At 32.0% G+C, this 14,933-nt stretch overlaps 2 protein-coding genes across 6 annotated transcripts in view; one reads left to right on the forward strand and one right to left on the reverse strand.

The window, feature by feature from the left end:
- Window positions 1-14,933, forward strand: part of LOC111416300 (necdin, MAGE family member) — a 107,827-nt gene that overhangs the window by 58,772 nt on the left and 34,122 nt on the right. For both annotated transcript variants that reach the window (XM_071195804.1, XM_071195805.1), the window contains one exon: window positions 2,751-2,800. In XM_071195804.1, coding sequence (XP_071051905.1) covers window positions 2,768-2,800 — 33 coding nt within the window. In that variant the 5' untranslated portion in view covers window positions 2,751-2,767. The remainder of the gene's footprint in view (window positions 1-2,750; window positions 2,801-14,933) is intronic.
- The window catches only part of LOC111416295 (Phosphodiesterase 11), a 94,936-nt gene that overhangs the window by 53,889 nt on the left and 26,114 nt on the right, over window positions 1-14,933 (reverse strand). The window lies entirely within an intron of this gene.

The raw sequence follows: 14,933 nt of genomic DNA on the forward strand, positions 1-14,933 counted from the left end.
TTTTTGATTCATATTAAGATCATTTCAACTTTTATCAAAAAATCGTTATATTTAATTTGGACAGTTGACAGTTTCTAACTTAACTTTTTTATTTTCTAACCCAAATATATCATGTTTGGTATCAAATTAAAGCATTTTTGAATCTTATCAAGATTCCTTCAAGCCAACTCACTAACTGTGTAAAATAGTCGGCTGTTTAAGATTATAAAGTTTGAACTTCAAGCATTTAATAACAATCTCAAGCATTTTGTTATGAGCAATAATTTATAAAATTCTTCTAAGATTTGTAATAGTTCTAAAATTAAAGAAAACTTTACTTAGTTTAACTACTAGAACCACTGCCTCGGCAGCATGGCTGCCTCAGCGTGTATCTATTAAGACGGATAAAGCCGAATGGTTCTAGTTCTAGTGCTAGTTCTAATGATATGAAACTACAACTAACACTAGACCAAGAACTAGAAACATTCGGGTTTAGCCGTACGTCTCGTTAAACGACTAAACCCGAATGATTCTAGTTCTAGGTTTAGTGTTAGTTCTAGTTGTAACTCAACAATTTTTTAGTTATAAAGCTTTTCTTTTTTTAACATTAATGGATAAAAAATTAAATATCCTTTAAAATGAACCCAAACTCGACCTATTTATCTCCAACAGTTATCGAGATATCTTAATTTTTAGCAAAAAAAAAAATGGCGATTATTTGACATTTGACAGTTTATAACCTAACTATTTCATTTTTTAACCCAAATATATCATGTTTGGTATCAAATGAAAGCATTTTTGATTCCTATTAAGATCATTTCAATATTTATCAAAAAATCGTTATATTTAATTTTGACATTTGACAGTTTCTAACCTAACTTTTTTATTTTTTAACCCAAATATATCATGTTTGGTATCAAATTAAAGCATTTTTGATTCCTATTAAAATCATTTCAATATTTATCAAAAAATCGTTATATTTAATTTTGACATTTGACAGTTTCTAACCTAACTTTTTTATTTTTTAACCCAAATATATCATGTTTGGTATCAAATTAAAGCATTTTTGATTCCTATTAAAATCATTTCAATATTTATCAAAAAATCGTTATATTTAATTTTGACATTTGACAGTTTCTAACCTAACTTTTTTATTTTTTAACCCAAATATATCATGTTTGGTATCAAATGAAAGCATTTTTGATTCCTATTAAGATCATTTCAATATTTATCAAAAAATCGTTATATTTAATTTTGACATTTGACATTTTCTAACCCAACTTTTTATTTTTTAAGCCAAATATATCATGTTTGGTATCAAATTAAAGCATTTTTGATTCCTATTAAGATCATTTCAATATTTATCAAAAAATCGTTATATTTAATTTTGACATTTGACATTTTCTAACCCAACTTTTTATTTTTTAAGCCAAATATATCATGTTTGGTATCAAATTAAAGCATTTTTGATTCCTATTAAGATCATTTCAATTTAAACCGTTATTAAAGTACACGATTTTAGATACTATATTCTATTTTCATTACATAATACACTTATTGTGTGAATTTACAAAAATTTTGAGTACTTAAGAAATTCGTATTTCGATAAAACGATTAGTAAATTGTTTTTAATTGATACATTGGTCAAGATAAGAAAATTAAAAATAATGTGAAGAACAATACGTGGTTAATTTGCTATTGCCCCTTTGCGAACACAACCACAAACCACAAACATGACTAAAAATAACTGGATGGGGGTTTTCGCGAAAAACAACCGCTTTCGTATGTGTGGCCAGTCGAGACTCGTGTTCGTTAGCCCTATTGATTATGTAATTTAGGTTTCTTGAACCTTGTCTCTCTACAACATTGGACCAAGGCCGGATCAAATCATCAATGTTCCTACCCTATTTATTTAGTACACTTAGTTTTGATTTTTTCCTTTACATAAATGTATATTAATAAGCGTGGGAGTGTGTTTAATTAATTTTTCACGTTTATGGACTCTTACCAAACGCATACTTGACATTTTAGTCGATACGAACGGAAATGCCACCGCTTACATTCCGTGATCTATTTCAACATTCCCATAGTTGACCGGGTGCTAATTGGCTCCGTAATATAAAAGTGTCGATCGAGTATGCCGCATATTCAGAATAACGCGTTCCAATCGTAACTGGTATCAGTTTATCAGTTAATTAAATATCTGTGTGGGTGGTCTCACTTAAACATTAAGCATCAAAAATCGACAACTTTTTTTTTAATCGACGGGAAATCACACAAAAAATTTTCAATTTTCAAGGGTGGTACGAAAAAATAACTATGTCAATTTAATGTCATTTTGACATAAGTAATTTGAGAAATAACTTAATTATCTTAATGCGATTAAGAGGAACAAGATTTATTTTTTTAAAGTCCTGAAATGTAAAAAACGATTTAATACAGCTCTAAATGCCATCTTCTATTGTAGCAAAATTAGTCAAATATACAGGGTGTCCGGAAATGGAACCAAAAGTATGATCCATATTAAACAAGCTAAGGATCAAACTTGTCGATTTTGCAACGACGAGTCAGAAACAAACTCATCATTCTTCAAACTCTTCGTAACACCCTGAGTTTAAGTACCTTAAGTTACTTTTCAGGTCTTTATTGGTCCCATTCTATGCAGAAGCTGGTTCACCCTTGCACAGAACATTAGGAGCCTCCTTTTACACAATGCGATTATATAACTAACGCAGTCGCTTATCATCTAATTGCTTTAATTCTTGTTTCAGATCCACTCCCGAGGATCATGCGGAACCCCAGAACTGGATCATCACAGATTGTAAGTATCTTACTATTGCCCCCATTACTATCACAGATTGCTATATCATAGTTTAGGTTGACTTAACTTTAGGTAAAACTTTACTATTAATAGACAGGTTGCACATCGTGTTCACGACTCATCTCGTGTCAATTACTGTTGGAGCTACCTCAGGCGTAGTTCTTTTTAAGGATAGCCATGCGGCCATACTACTTGAGGATTCAAGTTTATGTGATATAATGCCACCCATTTCTTAAATATCTCGTTGTTCTTTCTGACAATTCGTATGAATCAAATTGTTGGAATTAGTCTTAAGATTCCTCTTGTTATGAGGTGTTAGGAGATGATGAAGATACCACATACAGCAAATGGGTGTCAAAGACCTCCTAAGTCTTGAAAGCTAGTACAGGTGAAATTGAATCATCTTTTCATAACATCTTAGTACCATCTATACATAAGCCAATTATAGAAAAACTTAATAATCTACTTTACGGTAGTTTTTAATATACCAATATCTCATTATAAGATAATGATATAATCAAAAAAAACTACGTATAGAGAATAGAAAAAAATGTTATAATAGTATGGAACGGAATCTGGCGCCTATAAAACAAGGTCGCGATCGCGGCGCCACCTGTGAGTGGAGGAAACCACGAGCTCATCGCCCGTGGCGTTTTACGTCTCGGTGCGTCGTAATTACACGGTGTCACCTTTTTGCACGAACCGTGACGAGGAATCGGATACGACGCTTTAGATATGAATTTCTATCATTGATACTAGTTTCTTTTTACTTCTTTTCGTTTTACGCGGAACCACGCGCCCGGCAATTATTTTAAACAGTCGACGTTTGTTTCGTTGTGAAGAACAAACGATAATCAATTTCAATTGTTTCGAAGCTCGCGGCTTTGAAGTTTAGTTTCCGGAATATGGCCGATAGGCGTCGTCGGTCGGTTCTATTCATTGCATTTTTGCGACGTTCCGTTTATGCGCATTTCCCGGAGCTACACACAACTTCTGTTACAACGTTGCCAATTCTGTGCAATATTTTTATTCAAACGAAATATTATCGCGTCAAGTTTTTAGTGTTACGTGGTTTATGGAGAAACCCATAAAACGACCATCTATAAATAATGCATAGTCCGGGGTCGCGTCACGGCGCGAAAACTAATTATAAGTTTGAAATTTGGCAACGACCCAGCAGGATGTGGAATATGTATATAAATACGGAGTCATTACGATGGATTAAACTTTGAAATATCGACTGAAAACGGCCGAGGCGCGTTTCAGCGCGTTTAATCGTTCTGCTCCAAATGGAATTGATAACAAAGTTACGATTACAATGCGAACACTGTGTTTGTTATATACGCCACTTGTCGTTTTGTATTTATTGTTAAAGTGAAAAAAGGATGATTTAAACAAAGTTTTTTGTTGATTAAATTGAAGGGTTTAGAGATGATTAGGTATAATGATGTCCGAGACTAGTAATGAAAGCGGCGAAGAAATTGGACGTCATTTCCTTGAATTGGTTATTAAGGTCCATAACAATATTAATTGAGGATGAGTTCCACTACATTTTATGATAGACATTGAACCAACTTTTTTTTTCATTTAACCAAAAGTAAATTTATTTAATATTTAATAATAAACCAAAAGACAGCTATCACAAGCACAGAGGGAATACAGGTGTTGAAATCAGATTATTAGTTACTAATTTACAAAATTAAAGTTGTAAAATGAAATTAAGAACGAAGTATTACAAGTTGGGCTTAAAAATCGACGATTTTTTTTAATCAATGAGAAATGACCAAAAAAACACGTTAAAAATAAAAAGAAAAAACGAAAACGTCTAAAATATAACAATAACTAACTTCCGGTTTAAAATGGCAACCTCAATTTTGACATATTTGTGAACTTCATTAAAAATCCTTTAAAATGAGTACAAACACGACATATTTATCTCCAATGTTAATGAAGTTATGGTCAACTTCCGGTCAATAATGTCAACGTCAATATTGACATATCTGTAATCGTTGTGAAAAATCCTTTAAAATGAGTCCAAACATGATACGTTTAATTCCAATATTACTCGAGATATAAGCAACTTCCGGTTTGAAATGTCAACGTCATTTTGACATATTCTTAATTTTTATAAAATGTCTTAATATTTGTCACAAAAACAAAAATATAATTAAAAAAATTAAAAATTAAGGTTGGTACTAATATTTACAAATTAAATTGCTATCTTCATTGTTGCCAACTTCGTTTTTAACGTTTTTTTTCAAACTTTTTTGTTTTTTTGAGATAAATGCGTTATGTTTGGACTCATTTTAAAGATTTTTTTAAAAAAGAATACATCATGAAAGAACACCATGAAGTTGTCCATTTGTCTATTATATGATAACTAACTTCAGGTTTAAAATGTCAACCTCAATTTTGACATATTTGTAATCTTCATTAAAAATCCTTTAAAATGAGTACAAACACGATATATTTATCTCCAATGTTAATAAAGTTATGGTCAACTTCCGGTTAAGAATGCCAAAGTAAATTTTGACATATTTGTTATTAATCGTCGTGAAAAATCCTTTAAAATGAGTCCAAACATGATACGTTTAATTCCAATATTACTCGAGATATAAGTAACTTCCGGTTTGAAATGTCAATGTCATTTTGACATATTCTTAATTTTTATAAAATATCTTAATCTAATATTTAAATCTTATCTAATATCTTAATATTTGTCACAAAAACAAAAATATAATAAAAAAAATTAAAAATTAAGGTTGGTATTAATATTTATTTGTTACTAACTTCGGGTTTAATGCTTTTTATTCTAACTTTTTTGTTTTTTGAGATAAGTGCGTCATCTTTGGACTCATTTTACAGGTCTTTTAATGAAGTTGACAAATATGTCAAAATTAACGTTGACGTTTCAAACCGGAAGTGATTGTATTTCAATTAATATTAAAGTGAAATATGTCGAGTTTGGACTCATTTCAAAGGATTTTTTATGACGTTAACAAATATGTCAAAATTAAAAGTTGAAAATTCGAACTTTTTGAGATAAATGCGTCAAGTTTGGACCCACTTTAACATAGTAATATCAGAGAATAACCAGAAGTGACAGTGACAGTATTCCGCCAAATCTGACGCCATATTATAGCGAGTTATCAAGGTATGTTGCTATTGGTGGTAAAGATTTGGCGGGATACCGCTAGTGTCACTTCTGGTTCACGTCTCTTAAGACGGCTAAACCCAAATGATTCTAGTTCTACTATATAATCTAATATACGTACTTTTCTAATACGTATATTTAACCTTTCAACTACTTCAATAAAAATATACAACAATCTAGCGCTTAATAACAATTAAAACTAGAAGTAACACTAGACTTAGAACTAGAATCATTTGGGTTTAGCCACACGTCTCTAAAGACGGCTAAACCCGAATGATTTTAGTTCTAAGTATAGTGTTAGTTCCAGTTTTACACTAGTACTATCACTAAAAGTAACACTATACCTAGAACTAGAATCGCACATCTCTAAAGATGGATACGTTCATAACAACAGCCTTCATAGGGAGTTCGATAACCTTATACAGTATGTTTTCTCAACGGGCCTTGATTCTGTGCTTTTAGTAACTCGTGATAAGATGGCGGATTTTAAATCGAGGTCACAACACGATGTACCGCCAACATCAAACGAATCGACGTCAGTGTCATTTCTGGTTATTCTGTGGTAAAATCTTATGCTAACTAGCGCTATCTACTACGACCACTAAAACTAACACAAGACCTAGAACTAGAAACATTCGGGTTTAGCCGCACGTCTCTCAAGACGGCTAAACCCGAATGATTCTAGTTCTAGGTCTTGTGTTAGTTCTAGTGCTAGTGTAAAACTAGAACTAACACAATGTGCGTCTGAGGACGAAAGATAGTTTTTAAAAGTTGTACAAATTTTGCAAATTGGTTGAAAAAGATGCAGCACATATTAGGTGCTGATTCCAAAAAATTCAAAATCAGTTCTAATTATTTAGTCAACGTTGAGGTTGGACTTTATTCTATTGTCATACTTACAATCGATTCTGAAAGATTCTGGTATTATACAAAGCTGCATTTTGAAACTTTCCAAACATATTCTATTGCATTATTGCATTTTTTGGCAAATACTAAAACTTATCAGACTCAGTTTTAAGTGTTCACATAAAATCATGCAAGTTGGTAGGAAAAGATGCAGTACATTTAAGGATGTGGTAACTGTTTCCAGAAAGTTTAAAATCAATTCTAACCGTTGAGGTTGGTATTATTGAAAACTGCGCTTTGAAACAAATTTAGCTAAACCCGTTCCATTTGCATTATTACATCTTTTGGCAAACACCAAAAGTTCTCAGAATCAGTTATAAGTGTTTACATAAAATTGATTCTGGAATGTTCAGAATCCACGAATCTGGGTTGATAATCATAGATAGGATTAAGATAGCTGAAGAATAGTTTCAGTAAATAGTCTTCAGCCAGTAGTATTGTAATCTCCAAGCACTTAGTAGTGTTTTGGCAACGGTATATAGTCTTTTGAAAGCATTAAATAGTCTTTGCAAACAATTTCTAGCTTTCTCCAAGTAATTAGTAGTCTTTCCAACAATATTTAGCATTCTGAAAGTAGTTAATAATGTTTTGAAAACAGTATCTTGTCTTTCCAAGCAGATAATAGTTTCTCTCAGCAGTATTTAGTCTTCTCCAAGCAGGTTGTAATCTTTTCTAGTAATATGTAGCGCTTTAAAAGCAGTAAGAAGTCTTATGGAAGCAGTATTTCGTCTTTCCAAGTAGTTTGTAGTTGTTTGTTAGCACTGTCTAGTCTTCTCCGAGCAGGTTGTAATCTTTTACACCAGTATCTAGCATTCTGGCAGCATTAGGTAGCTTTTTGGAAAGTATATCTCTTTTCCAAACAATATTTTTTCACCCAAATATATCACGATTGGTATCAAATGAAAGCATTTTTGATTCATATTAAGATCATTTCAATATTTATCAAAAAATCGTTATATTTAATTTTGACATTTGACATTTTCTAACCCAACTTTTTATTTTTTAACCCAAATATATCACGTTTGGTATCAAATGAAAGCATTTTTGATTCCTATTAAGATCATTTCAATATTTATCAAAAAATCGTTATATTTAATTTTGACATTTGACATTTTCTAACCCAACTTTTTATTTTTTAACCCAAATATATCATGTTTGGTATTAAATTAAAGCATTTTTGATTCGTATTAAGATCATTTCAATATTTATCAAAAAATCGTTGTTTAATTTTGACATTTGACATTTTCTAACCCAACTTTTTATTTTTTAACCTAAATATATCATGTTTGGTATCAAATTAAAGCATTTTTGATTCCTTGAATCTACGAATCTGGGTTGATAATCATAGATAGGATTAAGATAGCTGAAGAATAGTTTCAGTAAATAGTCTTCAGCCAGTAGTATTGTAATCTCCAAGCACTTAGTAGTGTTTTGGCAACGGTATATAGTCTTTTGAAAGCATTAAATAGTCTTTGCAAACAATTTCTAGCTTTCTCCAAGTAATTAGTAGTCTTTCCAACAATATTTAGCATTCTGAAAGTAGTTAATAATGTTTTGAAAACAGTATCTTGTCTTTCCAAGCAGATAATAGTTTCTCTCAGCAGTATTTAGTCTTCTCCAAGCAGGTTGTAATCTTTTCTAGTAGTATGTAGCGCTTTAAAAGCAGCAAGAAGTCTTATGGAAGCAGTATTTCGTCTTTCCAAGTAGTTTGTTAGCACTGTCTAGTCTTCTCCGAGCAGATTGTAATCTTTTCCACCAGTATCTAGCATTCTGGCAGTATTAGGTAGCTTTTTGGAAAGTCTATCTCTTTTCCAAACAATTATTAAAGTCTTTGAAAGCAATAAATGGTCTTGAAAACAATATTCCGAATGATTCTAGTTCTAGGTCTAGTGTTAGTTTTAGTGCAATAAAATTATACCTTATGCTACCTACCGCTGTCGTATGACTTAAAAATATTTTATATCTGAAGTCAGTTGTTTCGAGGTTTAAGTGTATTAATACTTACTTAAGTTGAGTACTTCCCCCAATAAATTATGGCCATCGCGGCCTAATTCGTTTAATAACGATTTAACTATTTTATCCGGCGAAGTAATTTTTATAAAATTCAGTTTTAAAATGAAAACAACCTTTCTTTACTAAGAATGGTAAGCAACTAACAAAATTCGAAGGAGTTGATTCGTATTGTCCTTGTTTTTATTTACTTGGATGATATCGATTTTTTGTTATTAATTACCTAAGAATATCGTGTGGAACGCGAATTTTCAATTACCATCTTTTAATTGAGCTGTAAAATAAAATTTTGATGATAAGTGTCACCTTCAAAAAATAATTTCACCCATAAACTTGTCACTTTATCTTTAAGAATTTCAAACCGTCCCTGTGAGATACAAGATACAAGATACGTGTGCGGTGGTGCTATACGAGGCACTTCGCCAGTTTAATTGGACACCTTTTAGGGTTACAAAACTTCGCGGCAGCAACAATTTAGCACGACATCGTGCCATCAAACAGTTGCTGCAGTTTAATTAAACTCGCGGATGTCGTAACTTCGTAACGTCTCATTAACTCGCAATTACGTTCTCATTTGAAATGGATTCTACCATTATGTGGTTTATCTCTAAGACTATGGGAGAATATTGAAGTAATACAAGACTAAAGAAATTAAAATCGATTATTTGTTCGATAGGAGAAAAGAAGAACACAAAACAGAAACGGTAGATTACGAAATGATATGAAGAAGTGATTTAGTTTCCCTCCCGGGCAACTAAACAGATGGCGCGCGGGCAACCGGACGTCGTGGGTCGACTTCCGGGTCGCCGACTGAACCTGCTCGTAATATGTCGTGGGAAGCCGCCATTCACAAGCCACTAGACTCGAGTCTACACGTGGGTTCAGACAACGTAGATTCAATTTTTTGGTCGCTAAGCAATTATTTGCTTTAAACCATATGCTTCTTAGAATTTTTATTTCGTAAATTATCAAGTTTTAAGTGACAAAATCCACGATGATCACGTAAAGAGGAGGTCGTAATTGCGTTAAGTCCTGGAAACGGATAGAACAATTTATGGTAAATTTGTTCTTCCTCTCGCGTGAACATGAGGATGGTCGCGTCTCAAGGCTACCCAATTGTTATGCTCTAGACGACGTCAATTAAAAAATTCCTACGGTTAAAGTCATTCATAAATCTGTTAGAACGATAAATCGCACATTCAAGTCATATTTTATCATCGATTTCACACCAATACATATTTATTATATTTCGATCTGGGTGCATATGAAACATTTTCAACGCAACTTTTATGAATTGAAATACCTCTTTTATGAATGGAAGCGAACGCGGCGCGTGGCGTGACAACCTAAATGGCGAGAGTGTGTTGGCGGCACTGTAGAAGCTGCGCCTGATTCAAGGAAATCCCGCGTTTGAAATACTCATAAAACGGTGATGTAATATTCGCAAAAAAAAATGTACGAAGAATTGAATACACTTCGCGAAAATGCTGGGATATAAACGGTTTGGTAATTTCGTGGATTGATGGGTTTTTTATGAGATGCGATAAAAAGATTACTATGAAGCATGACTAAGTATCTTTATAAACTTATAAAACAGGTGAAGCATTGGTACCATATTGTTACAAAACTCACTGTTTATTAAGCCGAGATCGCTTGCGACCGAAGTGCTATATCATAACTTTATTGATACAAAAGTACAGTTTATGAAGATATAGGTGTTGACCGGAAGTGGCGGCCATCTTGAAAATATTTTAGTTACTAATGAACCAGTTACATGAGACACCCTGTACATAGTATAGATACAAAACTATACAGTTTTCACTGTGTAGTTACAAGTGACTCACCACTTTCTATTATGTAAAATTATTTTCACTTACACAGGGTGTAGTTTCTTTTAATTGGAACTTTTAATTATGAATAGAATTACATTTCTTTATACAACCGTATATGTTACTAACTCATAGCGTTCATAGTTCTTGAGATATTCAATTGTTTTTCCAAAAAGCGGCAATTGCAGATTCTTTTTAAAAACGATGTAAAAACAACATTTTTTCCAATTTTGCCTTGTAACTATGTCAGATAATAGTCAAAGCCAGTAGGTAAGTGATAGTATTCAAAGATGTTAGATACAGCGTGTTCATAAAGCTTAGTTACTTTTGATGTTTTTTCATAAGTTTTTTAAATGGAACACCCTGTATATTATATAATGATAAGTATGTCATATATCTAACTTTAGTAGTTTTCCTGATATTTAGAATTTAAAGAATAATGTGTAATAAAATATGCATTATTGTACTTAATATTATATTCTGTCTATTTTTATCAGTTTTTTCTTGTTCTTCGTTTTATTATTTGATTAATATTTTATAATGTAAAGTAATTTTGCTGCCATATACCAGATTTTAATGCGACTTGGTACTTTATGAGATTTAAAAAGATGTAACTAATAAAATATGCAATTATTCAAGATCTTTTATACAGCGCATTAATACTTGTAGAGGAAAAAATGGGCGGCATTTTGAACAACTTCTAAATATTAATTAGATTAATACCTACTTGTTGAGCAACGTTTAGTAATTGTTTATAGTTTGTTGCTGCATTTCCTTCATATAATTTAGTAATTAAAAAAGGGATTTATTGTTCTGCCATTTAATTGTATTTTTTGTAATTTTATCACGTTTTGATTATTTATTCATTAAAGGTTCTTTTTTTAATTATTGTATTTTAATATAATATTACGGATTTACAAATGACAAACAAACAGTGACAAAAAAGGACGATATAGTACATTCTGTCACTTTTTTAAGTACAATAATGACATTTCATTACACATCTTTCTTTAAATTCTAAATATCAGGAAAACTATTAAAGTTAGACATATGACTTACTTATCATTAATTAAAGGGCACTTGATGAGCAATTCAACTAGCACACAATATACAGAGTGTTCCATTTAAAAAACTTAAGAACAAGCCATTTGAAAAACATCAAAAGTAACTAAGCTTTATATACAGCCTGTATAGTGTATCTAATATCTTTGAATACTATCATCTACCTACTGGCTTTGACTATTGTCTGACGTAGTTTCAAGGCAAAATCGGAAAAAATGTCGATTTTAATTCGTTTTTAAAAAGATCCTGTAATGGGCACATTTTGGAAGAACAATTGAATATCTCAGGAACTATGAACGTTGTGAAATAGTAACATATACGGTTGTATAAACAAATTTAGTTGTATTAATAATATGATAAAATATACAGGGTGTTCCATTTAAAAAAATCTATATACTCTTCGTTATGCGTAAATGGAGTGAAATAGTATATTATTCAACAAGCGTATAATGGCGGCTGTTACCCACGAAGAAGAAGTTGCAACACGAGCGAGCGAAGCGAGCGAGTGTTGTAATCTGAGTGGGTAACATCCATTATACGCAAGTTGAATACTATACTTTATCTACAACTATTTAATTTTGAAAAAAAAATCAAAAAAACGAAAAAAAAATAAACTTGATAGACATTTCAGACATAACCTCAATATAAGAAAGCTGTCATTTCTGTTAATATTTTATTTTTTGATTAGTAGGCAGTGTCAGAAGTGTGGAATAATGGCCTCATTATTCAACACTTTGTCTGTCATGGGTAATGAGTGTCATTACCCGTCAAAAATCAATTGTATAACGAATAGATAATTCAATAGTTGTAGATAAATAATTTTACGTAATAGAAAGTGATGAGTCAAACAACTTGTACATAATAGTATATTATTCAACAAGCGTATAATGGCGGCTGTTACCCGCGAAGATGAAGTTCTGACTATGAGTATGAGTCTTTATCTTTGTCTACAACTATTTGATTAAAAAAAAAAAATCTAAAAAGAATATAGAATATAAGAAAGCTGTCATTTCTGTTATATTTTATTTTTTGATTAGTAGGTCGTGTCAGAACTGTGGAATAATGGCTTCATTATTCAACATTTGTCAGTCATGCAAGTAATGCGTGTCATTATACAAAAATCAAATGTATGACGAATAGATAATTCAATAGTTGTAGATAAAATATTTTTTTGTTTTTCAAACGATTTAGTAACTATCGACCGCCGGGATACTAATAACTCACCCTGTATAGCACATGGATACAAAATTACACAGTTTTTAAGAATGAAACTGAGGTTGCTTGCGGCCGAAGCGACAGTTCGGTATCATATGGACACAAAACGCAAATGATATCAGCTTAATAAACTTATACATTCTTAAAAACTGTTAAATAGTTTTGTATTTATACAGGGTCATCCACGACGACCGTCCATTAGAACTTTACAGGGTTCTGGCTAAAATTAACATTTGAAAATTCAGATTTAAGTATTATCAATTGCGTTCTCTTCGACTAAAATATTTTCAGATATCTAACACTTCCGGTTATACTGGAAGTCGCCACCTACTTTATTTTTTTAAATGGAACACCCTGTATATTTTTACATATTTGGATTTGTCTGTTTTCAAGGTTTATGATGACTTTACTTTTTGCAATTTGATTCGGCCGTTCTCGAGTTATTCGAACTTTTCTAGAAAAATCTGCTCCAGCAGACCTTTGTTCAAAAAATCAGAGAACACTCGATTTTTGGGATATCAATTTAGGATTCAGAACATGCTTAAGCAACATGATGGAGTATGTTTTGGTGCCAAGTATGGCTGTCTAGAACGTTTGGTCACTTTACTATGGCACGTTACTTTTTCGAAACTTGGAAGTACCATAACTTCATTTTTTTAAATGGCACCCCCCATATTTTATTACTTAGTCGTCTTCGGTGTCTCTTTTTACATCTTTTATATCCGATATGTAATATACCTAACATTTATAGTTTGGGAGATAATTAGGGTTTTTTAAAAATGCACACACATATCGATATTTAACCTAGTGTGTCATGAATACCTAGTGCGACCTAGTGAATAACCGGATGAAGTGGAAGTTTGAAAATTTGTAGATTTGTGATGTTTGATGCCAGCTTTTTAACTAAAGTATTTTCAGGTTCCGGGTACTTGTGGTTACACCGGAAGAGGTGACAATTTTCATATTTCAAATGGAACACCCTGAGTTTTATTACATTTTTCAATCAAAAATGTCAACTACAACGTTACCACACCAAAACATACTCCATCATGTTGCTTACGTATGTTCTGAATCCTAAATTGATATCCCAAAAATCGAGTGTTCTCTGATTTTTTTAACAAATGTCTGCTGGAGCAGATTTTTCTAGAAAAATTCGAATAACTCGAGAACGGCCGAATCAAATTGCAAAAAGTAAAGTTATTCATAAACCTTGAAAACAGACAAATTCAAATATGTAAAAATATATAGGGTGTTCCATTTAAAAAAATAAAGTAGGTGGCGACTTCCGGTATAACCGGAAGTGCTAGAAATCTGAAAATATTTTAGTCGAAGAGAACGCAATTAATAATACTTAAATCTGAATTATCAAATTTTTGTTTTGGCTAGAACCCTGTAAAATTCTAATGAACGGTCGTCGTGGATGACCTGTATAAGCTATGGAGCTACCGCCTCTTCCGCAAACGACCTTGGCTTAATGAGCTCGTAAATCCTGGAATATTGTATATTTTGTATTAAAATAATATCTCGGCATAATCAACTCCTGCATTCTTAAAAACTGTGTATTTTTCTATCCATATGTTACAGAACTAGTGCCTCATCCGCAAGGAACCTAGGCTTAGTAAACTCATACATTCTTAAAAAACTGTGGATTTTTGAATCTATATGCTATAGAACTACCGCCTCGGCCAGAAGCGACCTCAGCTTAATGAACTCCAACATTCTTAAAAACTGTGTAGTTTTGTATCCATATGCTGCAGAACTACCGCCTCAGCTGCAAGCGACTCCAGCTTAATAAACTCATATAATCTTTAAAAAATGTGTATAGTAGACGCCACGAGAGCTGGCAGTAAATCATCGTTTTCCGCTCTTACAAATGCCATACGTAGTTCACAAACCGCTAGAGAGTAACGTGTGTTAGAAAGAGATAGCATTAGTTTAATATATTTAGCTAATGTTG

The sequence above is a fragment of the Onthophagus taurus genome, chromosome 5 (genome assembly GCF_036711975.1).
Source record: "Onthophagus taurus isolate NC chromosome 5, IU_Otau_3.0, whole genome shotgun sequence".
NCBI classification, from domain to species: Eukaryota; Metazoa; Arthropoda; class Insecta; order Coleoptera; family Scarabaeidae; genus Onthophagus; species Onthophagus taurus.